The 19,344-nt window shown below is 40.9% G+C and overlaps 1 protein-coding gene across 11 annotated transcripts in view; it reads left to right on the top strand.

The window, feature by feature from the left end:
* The window catches only part of ITSN1 (intersectin 1), a 249,074-nt gene that overhangs the window by 136,244 nt on the left and 93,486 nt on the right, over window positions 1-19,344 (top strand). For all 11 annotated transcript variants that reach the window (XM_025281353.3, XM_044939433.2, XM_006048225.4 and 8 more), the window contains 3 exons: window positions 8,700-8,827; window positions 12,491-12,720; window positions 13,724-13,845. In XM_025281353.3, the coding sequence (XP_025137138.1) occupies window positions 8,700-8,827; window positions 12,491-12,720; window positions 13,724-13,845 (480 nt within the window). The remainder of the gene's footprint in view (window positions 1-8,699; window positions 8,828-12,490; window positions 12,721-13,723; window positions 13,846-19,344) is intronic.

Genomic DNA, 19,344 nt, shown 5'->3' with positions numbered 1-19,344 from the left:
TCCTCCACAATTTATGTTGATTTTGTGGTGTTCAGTTTGTGAAAGTGTTAGTCCCTTGGTTGTATCCCATTCTTCAAGACTCCATGCAAGTAGCCCGCCAGGCTCCTCTGTTCGTGGAATTCTCCTTGCAAGGATGCTAGAGTGGGTTGCCATGCTGTCCTCCAGGGTATCTTCCCAACCCAGAGATCGAACCCAGGTCTTCTGCATTGCAGGCAGATTCTTTACCATCTCAGCCACCAGGGAAGCCCATGAATTTCTACTAATTAATCAGTTGCTTTTGTCTTTCTGTTCCAAGAGATAGTCTGAGGAAAAAAAACAAACAAACCAGAAGCAGGCTAATACTTTAAGAGTTAGATGACCAAATACAAATGTATTTCCATAAATAGCTAGTCTTTCATAGGCTCCATATTGCTACTTCATTTCCCCCCCTCTATTCACAAACTTTTATGCAAAGTCATGTTTATGAAAAGAAATGCCATTCATATTGTGAAGGTACATAACTTCTCTATATTTCATGTAATGTCAGGTCACATAATACATTTATTTTTGAGAGTCTCCAAGACTAAATGAAGGAGAAACAGTCACAGTTTTTTAATCCAGTGATTCTGTGCCACTTGCATATCAATAGGACAACTGTCTTTAGTGAACTTGAAATTGAGCCATATTTCTCTGGGCAAAAAATTGGATCTTCTTGAGTATTCAATTTGTGAAGCATATTGCTTTTGAAATACTTTGGCTGTCTGCTCCAAAGATGTTTTTTGGTGCAAATATCTTCATTCCTTAGGGGAAATGAGTGACTTTTCCCCCTTAGTTGAAAGAAGAAAGGGGCAACCTGATTTTCATTTATCTTAACTAACACAAGACAATCTTTATTTGCCAGTCATTTGCTTATTGTGGTTTATATCTGTGCTTGATCCAACACCTCTTTGAGAATCTAATAAAAGCAGCTATGTGCCTTCTCAGCAAGAAACATGCCCATATACCCCAGTTTGCGTGCAGTCTTATAATGTTCACCAATCTAAAGCTCATTTATAGACACCGGATAAGAAACTCCTCTCTCTCTTAGGATTCTGGAGATATTACTAGTGAAAATAAAAATCTTAATTTACATATACTACACATTTTATTGGAGTTTTCTTTTTCCCATATATTTGTTCATAGTTGGAACTTATTGAATGGCTACTTAATCATTTCTTATTTATTAATAAAGTCTCCATACTTTATTAGGAGTTAATATTAGGCTATTGTTCACCATATTTAGTGTTAAACATACATCTTTGAGTAGAACACAGAAGAAAGATCAACTAAGTTGTACACATACGATGATATTGCTAGATGAATATCCAGCCAATAAATAAATATGTGATTATAGAAAAAACTGGTAGAAAGTAGGTTAGTTTGAGGAAGGGCTACAAGTGAGATATGAGTGTTGATTCATAGTAATTTCTGATTTGTTCTATTTATCTTAGTTATAATAGAGAAATAACTCTGACAAGATTTGATAGAATTTACAAGGTCACTTATGCCAAGCTAATCGCCCAATAGCTGCTATGATTTGTGTGGGGATGTTTTTCTTAGCTACTTTTCCCAGTAGTTTTCTCATTTTCTAAATAAAGCAAGAATGTAATGACATGAGATCTGCCACCTGGAAAATGTTTTCCCAGAAAGAATTAAAAGGCAACTTGTAAAGTAAGAGTACTTATACTTGAGTTTCTGAAACAGTATTGAGAAAGAATGAATGATCAGGGCAGCTCTCTGCTCCCATGTGAAGGGACCCATTGCTCCTTGTCATGCCTGGAAAGGCGAGTCGTCTTAGTTTTTAGTTCATATTTCTTCATTCTATAGGTTGCCTTCTCAGAAGTTCAACTTTTAAGAATGTAATCAGCTTAGGAATCATACATTTTCTGCTTATTTTGGTTCACGCCTTCTTAAACTCCTAAGTCCAAGAAAAAGAGGTAGATCTAGAACGGCTTCCTATTCATAGCATCTTGATTTTCTTATATTTGATTGTGTATCTCAGCAGTATTTGACTCGGGTGAAGGAAATGACAGAAAAACTTTTCAGTCTTCAAATCTGGATCATAAGATGTCAGAGCCTTCTGTTACCTAATTTGACATCTGTTATGTTATGGCTCCTGCAAACTCCATTGCTTTGGAGGTGCTTGAAGTTGCAACTTATTTAGACAGTTCCAAAGATAGGTTCAGCTTATCCTCTAATTCTCTTATACTCAAAAATAAATGTGCTTTAAAATTTTTTTAAATTATCTTCCTTCGAGTATTTGATACATTTAAAAATTGTTTGAAAACTGTCTCATTAGAGTGATTTTTCTCCTATTCTTTAGATTTATTTCTGATTGCTTTTCATTTTATAGTGCCTCATAATATGTTCCTAGCTTTGTTCCCGTCTGTCAAGACTTTGTATTTGGTAATTGTTGATCCATAAATTAATAGATCTCCTATTACTAGAGCCCAGTATAGAAATGGGCAGTGTAATTCTTTAGTAAAATGAAAAATCTTCATTTATGCCTATGGTCTACCCTGTGCGTTGGTACAGCATGGCTGGAGTCCATCCTAATTGGCTATTGCTTATGCAGAGTTTACATGTTATTAAATATTCTGAATACCACTATGCCTAAAATACACTTTTCCTGAATGAAATAAGAACTTTTGTATTTTAATATACAGGCAATGGCACCCCACTCCAGTACTCCTACCTGGAAAATCCCATGGACGGAGGAGCCTGGTGGGCTGCAGTCCATGCGGTCACTGAGAGTCGGACATGACTGAGCGACTTCACTTTCACTTTTCACTTTCATGCATTGGAGAAGGCAATGGCAGCCCACTCCAGTGTCCTTGCCTGGAGAATCCCAGGGACAGGGGACCCTGGTGGGCTGCCGTCTATGGGGTCGCACAGAGTCGTACACGACTGAAGCGACTTAGCAGCAGCAGCAGGTCCCTAAACATCAAACTAAAATATTATTCCTCCTCTGTCATTTTTTACTCTTTTGTGTTTAATTTCAGCTCAGAATTATTTTGCTTACTACTTATGCATTTTTAGCTTATGCCATAAAAATAAAATCATAAATAAAAGAGACATTGAGATAAATTTAGAATAAATTTTTATGGTGATGAACAGTATCTAAGAATTTAATAGATCTTAAAACTACAAAACAAACAAAAAAGAACCCTGAAGATCATCAACTCTGCTTCAGCTGCTGGCCCACATCAGGGACCTGAGAATAAAATCCTGGTATCTTCGTTCCCAGGCTTCCCTGGTGGCTCAGCGGTAAAGAATCTGCCTGGCAATGCAGGAGACACAGGTTTGATTCCTGGAGAAGTAAATGGCAACCCACTCCAGTACTCTTGCCTGGAAAATCCCATGGACAGAGGAGCCTGGCAGGCTACAGTTCATGGGGTTGCAAAGAATTGGAGATGACTTAGCTACTGAGCATGCACACCATAAATTATTTTTTCTGAACCTTTTTGAGAATTTTGTGCGATTGAAAATGAACTTTGAAAACAGGATAAAATTCTATTTTTCATCATCTTTTACCCTTCCTTTTAAAGGGTCTCAGCCACTGGGCCAGTGAGATGTCAGGCCATCCCTGTTTGTGTTCAGGTCAGGTCAGTTCAGTTCAGTCGCTCAGTTGTGTCTCCGACTCTTTGCGACCCCATGGACTGCAGCACACCAGGCCTCCCTGCCATCACCAACTCCCGGCGCTTGCTCAAACTCATGTCCATTGAGTCAGTGATGCCAACCAACTGTCTCATCCTTTGTTGTCCCCTTCTCCTCCCGCCCTCAATCTTTCCCAGCATCAGGGTCTTTTCCAGTGAGTCAGTTCTTCACATCAGGTGGCCCAAAGTATTGGAGCTTCAGCTTCAGCATCAGTCCTTCCAATGACTATTCAGTACTGATTTCCTTTAGGATTGACTGGTTGGATCTCCTTGCAATCCAAGGGACTCTCAAGAGTCTTCTCCAACACCACAGTTCCAAAGCATCAATTCTTTGGCGCTCGGCTTTCTTTATGGTTCAACTTCCACATTCATACATGACTACTGGAAAAAGCAGAGCTTTGACAAGATGGACCTTTGTTGGCAAAGTAATGTCTCTGCTTTTTAATATGCTGTCTAGGTAGGTTGGTCGTAGCTTTTCTTCCAAGGAACAAGCATCTTTTAATTTCATGGCTGCAGTCACCATGTGCAGTGATTTTGGAACCCAAGAAAATAAAGTTTGTTACTGTTGCCATTGTTTCCCCATCTATTTGCCATGAAGTGATGGGACTGGATGCCATGATCTTTATTTTTTGAATGTTGTTTTTTTTTTTAGCAGCATGGTTACAGCCCAGAGTTTTATCCGGCAAACAAAGGATAGTATACCCTCGAGGCGTGATGGCACACCGACCCCAAAGGAGAGGCCTCAATCCATCTTGGCTTCCTCCTTTTATACATTTGTCTCCTCCTCCCACCCCCTTGAGTTTGCCCCGTGCAAATTAGGCTGGCCACGAAGGGGGCGTGTTTGTTTCACCTGAAGTTCTCACTCTGGTCTGTGGATCTTCTTTTGTTCCACTTCCATGGGCTTTTCTCTTTCTTTGTCTTTTAGCCATGCTATTTTGGACTCCTTTTTCCTATTCTAACTACCTAACATTCCCCTGTCAAGAGATGGGAGGTCCAATTCTTTGGCAATAGGGGCGTTGAGATCTCTCTGGCTACTCCCTGCTGAGCTGGGACAGCAAGGGGCATTGGGCCTCCCCCTATTAGTCTCAAGCCTCAGAGTCCTTTTAGCAGCGTCCATCTAAGCATGAGTAATATTTTCCATAGTCGGGTGTAGTTTTATGTATCTTTGTTGAACTGGCACTGCATGTTGTAGCTAGTTGACTTGGGCAGAGATGAAACGGGTTAGACAATTGATAATACATGGAGCAATCACAAGCAGCATCAATATGGTGATGACAGGGATTAGTAGGGGCACTGGTCAACTCCAAATTCCCCCTCGCCGGGAGAAGGATCCCCTAAAAAGAGATTGTAGCCACTCCGAGAACTCTCCAGCTTGTTCTTCGAGATCCTGTAGGATCTGAATGTTTTCCTTGAGGACTGTGAGACTTTATTCAACTTGGCTGGAGGTATTTACCCAGAAATGACATTTCTCATTCAAGATGGCTCAAGTCCCTTCTTGTTTAGGGCTCAGGAGATCTATCTCCTGTCTGATTTGGAGTATAACCACTGCCAAGCTGTGTTGGCTTATTAGAGCTAGTCTGAGAAATCTTATCCCCAGAAACTTAATTTTGGGGGTGTTCATTAGAATGGCACTCATCTGTAGTCCTAAATAGGTATCTGAGTTCTCCCAGGGGCTCACAGGTATTATTGATGTCCTCTTCTGGTTTCTTCCATGGTTTGAGTCGTCATGTCCTGGTACCTTGACTGCTGTGGGGGTAGAAAGTATTACAGTGGAGGGGCCCTTCCATGTGGGCTGCAGTTGAGCCTTTGGGGACCCATCTTTCCAGACTTTAATTTTTCAGATGCTGACTGCACTCCAGGGAAGCCCGAAGGTAAACCCCTAGTCTTTGAATGTTGGGTTTTAAGCCAGCTTTTTCACTCCCCTCTTTCACTTTCATTAAGAGGCTCTTTAGTTCCTCTTCACTTTCTGCCATAAAGGTGGTGTCATCTGCATATCTGAGGTTGTTGCTGTTTCTCCTGGCAATTGATTCCAGCTGTGCTTCATCCAGCCTGGCATTTCGCATGATGTACTCTGCATATAAGTTAAATAAGCAGGGTGACGATATACAGCTTCGTCGTACTCCTTTCCCAATATGGAACCAGTCTGTGGTTCCATGTCTGGTTCTAACTATTGCTTCTTGACCTGCATACAGATTTCTTAGGAGGCAGGTAAGGTGCTCTCGTATTCCTGTCTCTCGAAGAATTTTACACAGTTTGTTGTTATCCACACTGTCAAAGGCTTTGGCATAGTCAATAAAGCAGAAGTAGATGTATTTCTGCAAGTCTCTTGCATTTTCTGTGATCCAGCAGTTGTTGACAATTTAATCTCTGGTTCCTCTGCCTTTTCTAACTCCAGCCTGAACATCTGGAAGTTCTCCGTTCACGTACAGTTGAAGCCTAGCTTGGAGAATTTTCAGCTTTATTTTGCTAACATGTGAGATGAGTGCAATTGTGCAGTAGTTTGAACATTCTTTGGCATTGCCTTTCTTGGGGATTGGAATTAAAAACTGACCTTTTCCAGTCCTGTGGCTATTGCTGAGTTTTCCAAATTTGCCTGCTTATCGAGTGCAGCACTTTCACAGCGTCATCTTTTAGGATTTGAAATAGCTCACCTGAAATTCCATCACCTCCACTAGCTTTGTTCATAGTGATGCTTCTTAAGGCCCACTTGACTTCACATTCTAGGATGTCTGGTTCTAGGTGAGTGATTACATACCATCATGGTTATCTGGGTCATTAAAACCTTTTTTGCATAGTTCTGTGTATTCATGCCACCTCTTCTTAATATCTTCTGCTTCTATGTGCTGACTTTTGGATTCCTCTCTTAGGACATATAGAGTTTCAATTAATAGCACTCCACTGCAGTTTTTCCTTTTCTCGTAGAGATATTAACTTGAACCAAGAGTGCAAATAACTCTTAACAGGAATTGATCCTTGTTTTCCACTTGTCTCTGAAATATCAAATCCCAAATATTAACCAGATTTTTCATTCATATGTTTAGAGATTACTATTTATGCTTCATTCAAGATTAGTTTTATATCCCATAGTATAGCCATGAGAAAGAAGATGAAAAATGGAAATCTTTTTTCCTGGTGCTGATTTTCTTCTCTTAGAACTGTACACAAAGCAAGACTTAATCATCACTTTCTAGTCTCCACTCTTGGCCTTCCATGGCCCCTCCATAGCTGAACACCTGACCCAAGTTGCTGTTGTTGTTCTTTAGTCGTTAAGTCATGTCTCTCTTTTGCGACCCCATGGGCTATAGCTTGCCAGGCTCTTCTGTCCATGGGACTTCCCAGGCAAAAATACTGGGGTGGGTTGCCATTTCCTTCTCGAGGGGATCTTTCTGGGACCAAACTTGTGTCTCCTGCATTGCAAGTGGATTCTTCACCACTGAGCCACTGGGGAAGCCCCCTGTCCCAGATACCCGTCATAATTTGGAAGTCACATGCCCATGGCTGTTGCCCTAAGGAATATTGACCTTACAAAGTTGCATCTTCCTTCTCATCCTGCCTGGCTGTTTCCTGACTCATCCGCCGGGTTCTCCACTGAAGCCGCTTCCTTCTTTCCGTCTTTCTCCTTCTCTGGAGAGCCTCCTCCTCTCCACCCCTCCCTCCTCCCCTAGTACATGCTCCCCCTAGCCTCCTGATCGCCAGTTACACTTTTCTCCCATATCCCATGGATCCCTTTTAGGACTTCCCCTTGTCACTTATGGTATACTGAATGCTTGTACATACAGTTTAACTTTATGTTAAGAATAGTTTGCTGCTGCTAAGTCACGGGAAAAGGTTACCCTCACTCTAGGGCTTTTCTCTAGGAGTAAATGCATTTTAACACTGATCTTCTCCAGAGAGTTTTTCTACTTTTGATGCCTGAGCTGTGGATGAACTCTAAAGGTAGAAATAAGGCCAGAAGAAACCTCCTCACATGGACTTACCTATGAGCAAAGCAAGAGAAGACAGTGCAGGCCTTCGTTCTTAAATCTCACCAGATAGAGCCTGGGGCCACCCGCCCCCCTCGTTGGCCAGACCAGGAGGTCAACTAGAACATTACTCGTGGTTCTTCTGGACATTTGGGTATGTCTGATTTTTTATTGACACAAGTAAGAAGAGATTTGGTGACCGAATCTGTTAGTGACCATTTGATTCCTATAGAATCAGAGGATTTTCCCTCACCAACAGGCATTTCTTTGTTCTTCATATTTTTGAGTATTTCAGCTTCTGACTTGAATACTTTCTATATTGTAACATACACTTTATTTTCACTAGCCTTCTGAGGAAATTACTGTTATTCCTGTGTTAGTGTCACATGAGGAAATCAGATCTAGAGGAATGGTCAAATTATAAGTTTTTACCTTCCATCTGACTACTGGTTTAGTTTGGGGCAGCTGACAACTTCACACATGGTTTTAGTAAAAGATGCTCTGGAAGATGTCTGATTTGAAGTAAAATAGACCCCGGGGGAAGACTCAAGGTTGTAGGGGAGAAGGATGTCCCTTTGTTTTAAGGCAGCGTGTCACAAGTAGGAGCCGAGGTTTCCATGGTTTGATGGAGGGAATGTGTGAAGAGATGTGTATATCGTCAAAGCCGATGGAGGTTGGTGTTGATTACTACCAAAAGAATCTTAAGGTTCCGTTCATATTCATAATCATCACCAGGTCTTAAAGTTGGTTGTGTTCTATTATTGTTGCTGTGTCTTGAGCAGTATAGTTTCTCTAATGTTCATCCCTTGTAAGCTCCTTCTAAAACACCTCATGGATGTGGTGCAGGGTATTATGACTCCTAAAATAAGACCTCGAACAGCTTCTGGAGATCAGTCATGTCAGTGTAGGGTGACTTTAGTTTTCCCGGTTAATGTCTTTGAAACCTGAAGCATTATCTCCTACGTGTTCAGGCTTCCCCATTATGAAATGTTGCATGCTGATAAACAGTAGAAATGTCTCCCAACACATGTTGCTACATGAACTGCTTCTTAATTATTTATAGGAACTTAGAGAAATACATAATAAGCAGCAACTCCAGAAACAGAAGTCCATAGAGGCTGAACGACTGAAACAGAAGGAACAAGAACGAAAGATCCTGGAATTAGAAAAACAAAAAGAAGAAGCCCAAAGGTGAGTCTTTTCAGTGGATTGTGAACCCATCTGGAAGGAACTTTAGGTACTTACTACTTTTCGCTGAACTTCTCTAAGTTCTTACTGCACCAGAAAGAGCCCTCAGTTTTTAATGTGTGTGACTCAGTGGTAAAGAATCCACCTGCCAGTGCAGGAAACACAGGTTTGATCCCTGGATCGGGAAGATCCCCTGGAGAAGGAAGCGGCAACCCAGTCCAGTATTCTTGCCTGGGAAATCCCATGGACAGTGGAGCCTGGTGGGCTGTAGTCCATGGGGTTGCAAAAGCATCAGACACAACTTAACAACTAAACACAAAACAAGCAAAAGCACATATACATGTAAATCTTTGCATACATAAGTAACCTCTGAAGTTTTCGGTTGGTGCTCAGAGATCTCTCAGGTTATGATTATGTAGATAAATGGAATTACACAAGGATTTGGGCCAATTGATATGCCTGTTTGCATGCCAGTGACCAACATATGTTTCCAGTTTACAGCCTTTTAATAACAATAACCATCAGAGTCTTGGGTTTGAAATCAAAGTCCCTGATCTCACTGGCCGCACCGGGTTTCTCCAGTGGGGCGAATAGTGTATACCACCATCTTCCTTTTTTCAACAGCAAATGAAATTTGAGGTCAAAAGGAGAAAATTTGCTGTTGCTGCTGCTTAAGATCCAGACACATTTTTGTTAGTTTCTGTTTGAATATTTGTGTCTGTTTCTATCTGCTAGTAATATTTTGCATCTGGTAAATTACTAGTGGAATAGTAATATTTTGCACCTAGTGTTTTTGGTTTTGTTTTTACATGCCAGTGGGTAAGCAGGTAGGGTCTCTAACCAATTTAGAGGACTACTTTATGGTTTTCTTGGGGCTAGGTCTAGGATTATGCCCCTAGGCCTATCCCCTTGGATGTGTTGATTAGCTCCATTCTTTTATCTATAAAGTTGATTGTTTATAATATGTTCCACCAAAATTTTATATCCCTACAGAGTAGAAATAAAGATACAGTGTCATCATATGGAAAGTTTAAATTTTCTGTATACAATTATATGATAAATAGTACCCAGAATTTAACTTCAGAAATTACATGATTATATATTTTATTTTATTTTTAATTTTTTATTGGAAGGTATTTGCTTTACAATATTGTGTTGGTTTCTACCATATATCAACATGAATCAGCCACAGGTATACACATGTCCCCTCCCTCCTGAGCGCCCCCCGCATCTCCCACCCCATCCACCCCTCTAGGTTGTCACCGAGCACTGGGTTGATCTCCCTGTGTCATATAGCAAATTCCCCCTGTTTTACATATGGTAATATCTGTTTTACATACGGTAATATGTGTGTTTCCGTGATACTCTCTCAATTCCTCCCACCCTTTCCCTCCCTCACTGTGTCCACATGGTTCCCTTTGTTAGTGAAATATGTGAAGCAAATTTTATTGTGTTTTTTTGTTGTGTTATGAATAACAATTAACATTCTTACCCCTCCAAAAAGATATTTTTTATAGCATTCTTAAAAGATGTTTTGAAAATTGTAAGTGAAATGCTTAAGATGTAAACTAACAAGAATTCTACTGCAGTGAATCTTCATGATTATTCAAGTAGAAATAAATATAATATTTTTAAATGGAGAATGAAAGTTGTCTTTGTTTATGTTATGCTCCCTTGGCTGTCTCCTGATTCCACAAGATGACCCTTGTGCCTTGGCTGTGTCACAAGGCTAGAGATTCAGGTTGTGAACAGAACTCAGCGGCCTGGGTCAATCCTGAGGCCTGTATGGCTGTGTGACCTTGGCCAAGTCCTTCACTCCCTCTGCCTCATTTTCCTCTTCTGTAAAATGTGGATGATTAGGACCTGCCTACCTGGTGGGCTTCCCAGGTGGCTCAGTGGTAAAGAACCCACCTTCCAAGGCAGGAGACCTGGGTTCAATCCCTGGGTCAGAGAGAACTCCTGGAGGAGGACATGGCCACCCACTCCAGTATTCTTGCCTGAAAAATCCCATGGACAGGGAAGCTTGACAGGCCATAGTCCACAGGGTCCCCAAGAGCTGGACAGACTGAGCGACAGAGCACCAGGTGGGAGTTAAAGTAGTTAACAAATGTGGAGACTTCCCTGGTGGTCCAGTGGCTAAGACTCCAGGCTCCCAATCCAGGGGGCCCGGGTTTGTTACCCAGTCAGGGAACCAGATCCTGCATCCTGAAACTAAGACCTGGGGAAGTGAAAGTGTTAGTCGCTCAGTCGTGTCCGACTCTTTGTGACCCCATGGACTGGAGCCTTCCAAATTCATCTGTCCATGGGATTCTCCAGGCAAGAATACTGGAATGGGTTCCCATTCCCTTCCCTAGGGGATCTTCCCAACCCAGGGATCGAACCCAGATGTCCTGCATTGCAGGTGGATTCTTTGCCCTCTGAGCCACCAGGGAAGCCCAAGAATAGTGGAGTGGGTAACCATTCTCTTCTCCATGGGATCTTTCTGACCCACGGATCGAAACCAGGTCTCCTGCATTGCAGGCATATTCTTAACCATCTGAGCCACCAGGGAAGACCTGGTACAGCCAAATAAATAAAAATAAATATTTCTTTTAAATGTGGAAGACTAATTATTAATAACATGGTATCATTTATTATTGCACGTTAATTTCATTCAAAGTGTGGTCATTGGGACTTCCCTGGTGGTCCTGTGGTTAAGATTCCACACTTCCAGTGCAGGAGCTGCACATTCAATGCCTGGTCAGGGAACTATGATCCGACATGCCATGCAGTGTGCCCCCCCCCCCCCCAAAAAAAAGTGAAGTGTGATCATTAGGGAGCCCCCTGGTTGTCTAGTGGTTAGGATTCAGTGTTTTTACTGCAGTGGCCTGCGTTCAATCTCTGGTTTGGGAACTGAGATCCCACGAGCCACTCAGCGCAGACAAAAATAAATAAATTGTGATTGTTTAAGGAATTTTCTGATTTTGTAAAATATTATGGAATGCAAGAAAAATCATTCTTGGTAAAAAAAATTTATCATTCCTAGTCTTTTCCTATGGATTTCATACTGAGGTCATCATACTTTTCAAGGCCTGGATTTAATTGCACTTTATCTCTTTGTGTCGGCTACTTTGACGAACAAAATAGTCAAATTCAGTAAAAGATAGAAACTGTTGCTTAGTAAGGGATGGTTACTACCTCCAGTGTTCAGAATAACCTCTTGGTTTCTGTTTCAGTTCTGGAGAGCTACTCATGTGCTACATAAACGGGCATGTGCCCTCTGTGATTGTTCATGGACTTCTCTAAGCCATCTTTCACTTGCAGTGTTGGGTATACTTTCTGTCCATGGAAGTTATATTCCTGTGTGTTTTAAGTCTTTTATTTTTCTTTGCAGTTATATACCAGTTTTTAAATGGAGGAGTATTTTACTGAGTTCTCTAATCCCTTTATAAGCGACATCAGGAATTTTCTTTCTGTGTCTTTCTAAATCATGTGATCTCGTCTTATCCAGAAGGGGAGCCCTGAGAGCCCCTGTTTCATTGATTCAGATCTTCCACCTGAAGAACAAACAGTATCCCTTGGTGTTTAGCATCCCAGTGACTAGACAGAGCTCTTTGTGAAAAGAGACGTCACGGCAGTGTTAACGTGGAGTTGCTTCCGTGCTGTAACCAGGCGTTTTGTTGACAGACGAGCTCAGGAAAGGGACCAGCAGTGGCTGGAGCGCGTGCATCAGGAGGATGAGCAGCAGCGGCCACGAAAACCCCACGAGGAGGAGAAGCTCAAAAGGGAAGAGAGCGTCAAAAAGAAGGACAGTGAGGAGAAGGGCAAACCGGAAATGCAAGACAAGCTGAGTCGGCTTTTCCACCAGCATCAAGAACCAGCTAAGCCCGCTGTCCAGGCTCCCTGGTCCACTGCAGGTATGAGAAACCAGAATTAGGCTAGCAAATAAGCACTGTCCTCCCAGGTCCTTCTGGGAAGTAGCCATATCTGATCAGGCTCTGTCTTGGCTACGTTCATAGCCATGAGAAGGTCAGTCATTTTTTGGACAGTGCATTATCTAGCATCATTTTAGAGGTCTCTTTTAGGGGCCCACACCATGGCAACCCTTGGCCCCATTATGCTGGCATCCAGAAGTCGTTTGCAGACAGCAGTGGCGTGAAGTTTCATAGCCAAGTGCCATTCATACAGCTGTATTCCCCATGGAGATCATTACTCTTCTTGCCAAAGAGGAACCTGCTGCTTCTCCAGTGTTATTTTCTCTGGGAATTTCAGAGCTGTCTTAGCAGCAGGAATTGGTATTTCTTTTCCTGGCCTGTACTCATGCAGCATTCACTGTTCTTGGTCTGCACTGCGTCCAGTTGTGATCTTAACCTTTTGAATGTTTTTTTGCCCTTTGAACACAAGTGGCCTCCTAACTTACCTTTGATATGACCATGCCTGGGGCCTGCAGCCTCAACATTTCCATATCGCTTAATAGGGGAAGTTAAAGTTGTGCTTTTTGGCCCTCCCATATGAGTTGACTGATTTGAGATTTACGTCACATTCAGTCTACTGCATCCTGCTAGACACACTGCGTCGGGGGAGAGAGGTCTTGATGCCTTACAGATGTGCGCTGCTGGCGTCTAAGCCAGGAGGCAGAGAACGGGGGCATTAGCACTGCAGTAACCTTTGTTTCGCATCCACTACTGACCTCTCAGATGGGATGGAGCTGCTGACATCAGATTTGGCTCTCCTTTGGTTTCAGAACCAGACACATCCTCACTGAATGTCTTCCAGAAATTCCTTGAGTAGATGGAAGTGGTTCAGATGTTAAGATAGACAGCAGAGGAGATAGATATCGGTAATTTGGCTTGTGTCATGCATTTGTGTCCCATGTAGCATTTCATTTTTGTCCCCTTCCCCTCCTTTCCTTATAAACAGAAAAAGGCCCACTTACGATTTCTGCACAGGAGAATGTAAAAGTGGTGTATTACCGAGCACTTTATCCCTTTGAGTCCAGGAGTCACGATGAAATCACGATCCAGCCGGGAGATATAGTCATGGTAAGAAAGCCTCCAGCAAAAAGTCTGGTTTCTGTTGATGGTTAGCATCTGTCCTCTTCTTGTACTTTATTTGACAGTTGTAAAATTGTGGGCGAGTGTGAAATCCAGTAATCCAGCATTTGAGTTTTTGAAGTATTGACTCAGTCTTCTTCCTTTTCTATTTGAATGAGAGACAGTATTTAAAAATGCATCACCTTAAAATAGAATTGTTAAAGAAAAATGGGTTCCTGACATAGCCTTGTGTATTTTCAAATCTGTAAAGCTCTGGTAATTTCAGAGTTTAGATTCTTACTGAGATACTATGAGTAGTCTTTCAGAAATAGTTTTAAATGCAAAGTATCTGATCACAGTTGCCAGTGATAACTTTTCTATCTTTGGGTCAAAGCATCTTTTTTTCCCTTTACTCCTGTAAACTTTGAATTGCGTGAAGGGTAATGAACTAAATACAGTTAATCTGCTTTCCTACTCTGTAAATGAACAGATGAAAGAGTTTAGAATTTTGCTTGTCGTAGCTTTTTTCTTTAAATACAATAATTAAATATATATATATATAACAATTAAATATAATCTTGTGATTGTAACTAAAGCAATAGTAACCAGTTTGAGAAAGAATAAAGGAATGTAGTTGACCTGAATTCTTTCCTAAAAATAATCAGTAGCTCCTCAATCCAGTTAATGTATGTCTTATAAGTGGTCAAACTTTGCATTACTGTTGGCTTTTTTTTTTTTTTTTTTAAGATGGAAATGGTTCAGAATTTTCAAAGAACTGTGAAAATTAATAATTGAGACAAACACACTTCCCATACTGGGACCCTATGTCATTGAAGTATAAAGGATGTCGTGTAGCCACAGTAATTATTTATACATTCATTTTGCATTTATGTATCATATCTGTATTTAGAGTATGTGATATTTCATGGGTCAAAATATTTAGAAGGAGCGATGTGTTTGTTTCTCAGAGAAGCTGATGCCCTTTCCTCTTATTTTCTGATAGCTTTTTCTCTAGTTCTTTTGGTCTGGAAATAAGGAGGTTACATCTAAGGGTCCAGAATCTTTCAAAATCAACATTTCCTTCACAGTAATGGAACCTGAGCTTTGGATGCCTGGGCGCCAGCCTCACTTATTCTTCACAGAACACCCTCCACACGAATGGTGACCGGAGGCAGGCAGTGTTTCCTCAGCTTCTTCCCCATCTTCTCTGTCCTGATGGCCTCAGGCTGCCTTTTAAAGCAGATGAACTGTAATTTATCTAAATACCAATCAGTAGCAGGAGTCTAAACAGTATGAAGGTACAATGCTGTAGCAGATAGGACCTTATTACAAGGTTGATTTTTTTTTTACACTGCTTTCAAAAGAAAAAAAAAAAAAGCCTAACATTTTTGAAAGTGGATTTTGTTGCAGCACAAAGTGCAGAAAAAGTAATATTCTCTTCTTGAGATAAGGAAGTGTTAACCAAGTGTTATGATAAGGAAATGTTACAGACAATCTATATTTTAATGAGTAAATATTGCTATTTTTGAAGGAAACATAGTCTTGTTACAGTGATATTGAGTTCTTTTTCCTTAAATTGACTAGTTAAGCCCCAGCCCCTCTGAAAGAATAAACTGTAGATATACTGTAAGAATGAAACATCTCATTAAACATGTGTTTTGCCTTGCTTTCAAACCTGTGCTTTCCTGGTGGAGGTTAAAGGGGAATGGGTGAGTGCCTTCTCACTGTCAGGAAGTCTGTATCTTATTAAATGTTTTGTTCTTTTAAATGACTTTAATTCTGTGTAAGTACACATATCTTTGGGTGTTGTCTTGGCAGTAAAAAGATGTTTTGAGTTTGTGTAGTAGGCTGTGCTTGAAATAGGAAAAGAAGAAAAGAAAGGTATCAAAGTTTGCGTGCCAGATTTCTGCTTGCTTTAGCTTCCATGTAAGGACTAACTTGAAGGCTCCGTATTGGCAAATTATCAGGTCAAGTCTCTCAGAACATGGGCGAAAATAAGTAGGTTAATAAGTAGGTTGAACTTAAAAGATAAAATTCTTTTTTAAAAGTTATTAAAAAAAAAAACTTTCTGGGTTAAAACTGGAGGCCATCAGTGACCAACATGGAAAGATTTGACAATATTACAAAATTAAATCCTGTAGATTGCAAAATGTATGAGAGAGAAAGGGTTGCCATCCATGATACATAAAGACTGAAAAGTTAATATGAAAGAAACCTACAGCTTTAAGGAAATACATGCACATTTTTAAAATATACAAAAAAATGTTTCTTTGGTGATCAGGAAAATGGACATGTTAAAGATGAGATAACATTTTTCCTCTCTCAGCTGAGCAAGTTTACGAGTTTGATAACATCCAGCTTTGTCAACTGTGTAGGAAAGTGAGTATAACACACATCGTGAGCGTTGTCATATGAATTGGCTAAGGCAGCTGAAAGGCAATTTGGCAATGCTTATTCAGACTTAAATTTCTCATTCCGCTTGACCCAGGAACTCTGTTATCCTCCCTTCCGTAGGCTGTTTTGGCAAGTGCAGAAATAAATGTGTCCATGGATACTCGCTGCAGCACTGCTGGTAAAGCTGAAAAGGAACAGCCCTGTGCCTCAGTAGGGAGGCGGTTCAAATAAATTACCATGCAGCTAAACAATAAAGATGGCTCGAAAATTACACAGATCTACATATACTGGATTGGTCCCGAAGTTCGTTTGTGTTTTTCTGTACAATTTGGCCAACCTGATACGAATAAACTCGACAGTAAAAAAGCAGAAACAATATATAGAGTATAATTGTATTTGGGTAAATAAAAAACCAGGTGTGTGTGTATGTAAACGTTTATATGTATATAGTTTACAGTTTTGCAGTGTAGGCATCAAACTGTTAATAGTGGTTACTACTTGGCAGTAGTGGGGGGTAGTTGTTTCTAATTGCATGCAAGAGACTCCGGTTCAATCCCTGGGTCAGGAAGATCCCTGGAGAAGGAAATGGCAACCCATCCAGTATTCTTGCCTGGGAAATCCTATGGACTGGGATCCCTGACGGGCTATTGTCCATGGGGTTTCAATGAGTCGGACACAACTTAACGACTAAGCCACCACCACCATATGCATATTTACAACTTTATCAACATTTGTCATTTTTAATAAAGCACTAAAGATAAATCCGACTTTGACAAATATAACAGAGTGTCTACCCAGGCCCAGGTTACTGTTTACTTTATCTCCGACATCCCAAATGTGTGGTGAAGGGACTTTGTTGTGAGGCATCTTGTGTCCTCTTGTTGAAGGGACTGGAGTGGTGCCTTCATTTTATATCACAGAATGCAGCAAGACACCCCAAGTGGCATTCAGCTGTGTTATCTTTGTGAGGCTAACAACTGGACACCCAAAGTGGAAATTGACTTGTAAGAGTAAGTTTTTTTATTTCATGAACTTTGTAGTTAAGAAACACAGTTGTGAAAAATACACAGTAGAACATCCTTAGCAATCTCTCTTGATTGAGTAATCAGGAGTTCACTTATTTTTGTAGGCATAGTCATCATCAAATTCTCATATTTCTCAAACTTTGAAAAATAGCTAACTATACATGTTAGATTTTAAAGATCTAGCAACTTGTTTCCTGTTTTAATGCAGGCAGTCTTGCAAGAGGCTTTAAAAAATATTTTGCTCTTTAAAATCTTGATTATCAGCTCAGATTTCTCCAAAAGTAGTTTTTCATAATTAACAAAAATTAGGTGGTATTTCATATATAGTCCTCTTCTAACTGTTGTTGGTAATACAAAGAAATATAAGGTAACATCTACCATTCAGATGTTTCTAATCTTCTTAGAAAAATAGGGAGAAGCACATGAAAAAGCCAGTGAGTGATGATGTTCCCAATGAATGCTCACTACTGCTGCTAGGAATATAAAAGAAAAAGGAATCAGTGAATGGATGTGCTCTGGGAAGACTTCTGAGTGGAGGCATCTTAGTTGAGTTGACCTTAACAGCTCAGGCTTAGATACTCTGAAAATCTATGGCCTGTCTTCTGATCTGGAGGTCCCATTACCTGGAGGGTGAAAAAGCCCAATTTGATATCCACAATGTATTGAAATAATAGCATGAGAGATTAGAACAATGCTGCTCACTGCCATTTTGTTTATCTTAAGAACACAGGCTGATCATCTAACTCAGCTGGCTTTAAATGGTGCAAGGCTGAATGCATCAGTCCTGCTCAGAGATCTTAAAGTGAAAGTGAAAGTGAAGTTGCTCAGTTGTGTCTGACTCTTGGCGATTAGATGGACTGTAGCCCACCAGGCTCCACAGTCCATGGGATTCTCCAGGCAAGAATACTGGAGTGGGTTGCCATTTCCTTTTCCAGGGGATCTTCCCAACCCAGGGATCGAACCTGGGTCTCCTGTATTGCAGACAGATGCTTTACCATCTGGGCCACACACACACAAAAAACCAATCCAGGACTCTCTCCCGGAGACTCTGGGAACTTGTAATCCATATTTAGAATTCAAAAAGAAGGCTGAGTACTGAAGAATTGATGCTTTCAAATTGTGGTGCTGGAGAAGACTCTTGAGAGTCCCTTAAACAGTAAGGGGATCAAACCAGTCCATCCTAAAGAGATCAAACCTGAATACTCATTGGAAGGACTGATGCTAAAGCTGAAGCTCCAGTACATTGGCCACCTGATACGAAGAGCCAACTCATTGGAAAAGATCCTGATGCTGGGAAAGACTGAAGGCAGGAGGATAACAGAGGATGAGATGGTTGGATGGCATCACCGACTTGATGGACATGAGTTTGAGCAAACTCCGGGAGTTGGTGATGGAAAGGGAAGCCTGGTGTGCTGCAGTCCATGGAGTCGTAGAGAGTTGGACACGACTGAGTGACTGAACAATAAGAATTCAAAATCTTCTCTGGTGGTTCTGTCAGGGAGTTTTGGGTACCACTGATCTTGCCTAATCTCTTTTCTGTCAGAACTAATCCCAAGTCATTCTGAAAAATATCATTTTCTTAGAACCATCCAAAAAAAAAAAAAAGAGAGAGACTTTAGGGGTTCTTAGCCATCAACCAGCCCATTCATTCAAAAAATTATTTATCTTTTAATTTAGTGTTACTCTTATAACACTTTAAACTCATTTTTTCTCTTCTTTTGATGGAGAATTTTTTTTTTTTTTAATGTAGTCAATACTGCTTCTTTCCTGCCTTTCTTAGATTTCGGTAACCTTAACATCTGAGCCGGTGCTGTTTTGAGGGACCAGTATACACTGATTCCAAGAGTGAGCCTAATCCAGTCCATGCCTGTTTCGTAATAAAGTTTTACTGGCACACATTCAGGCATGTTCATTTCCATATTGCCTACAGCTGCCTTTGTGCTACAATTGCAGGTTTGAGTCCTTGTGAAAGTTAAGGGGACTTCCCTGGTGGTCCAGTGGCTAAGACTCCAGGCTCTCGGTGCAGGGGGCCTGGGTTCAACCCCTGGTTCCATAACTAGATTCCACATGCTGCAGCTAAGAGTTCACG

Source organism: Bubalus bubalis, chromosome 1 (assembly GCF_019923935.1).
Source record: "Bubalus bubalis isolate 160015118507 breed Murrah chromosome 1, NDDB_SH_1, whole genome shotgun sequence".
In the NCBI taxonomy this organism is placed as follows: domain Eukaryota; kingdom Metazoa; phylum Chordata; class Mammalia; order Artiodactyla; family Bovidae; genus Bubalus; species Bubalus bubalis.
This window is presented reverse-complemented; position numbering and strand designations above follow the sequence as displayed.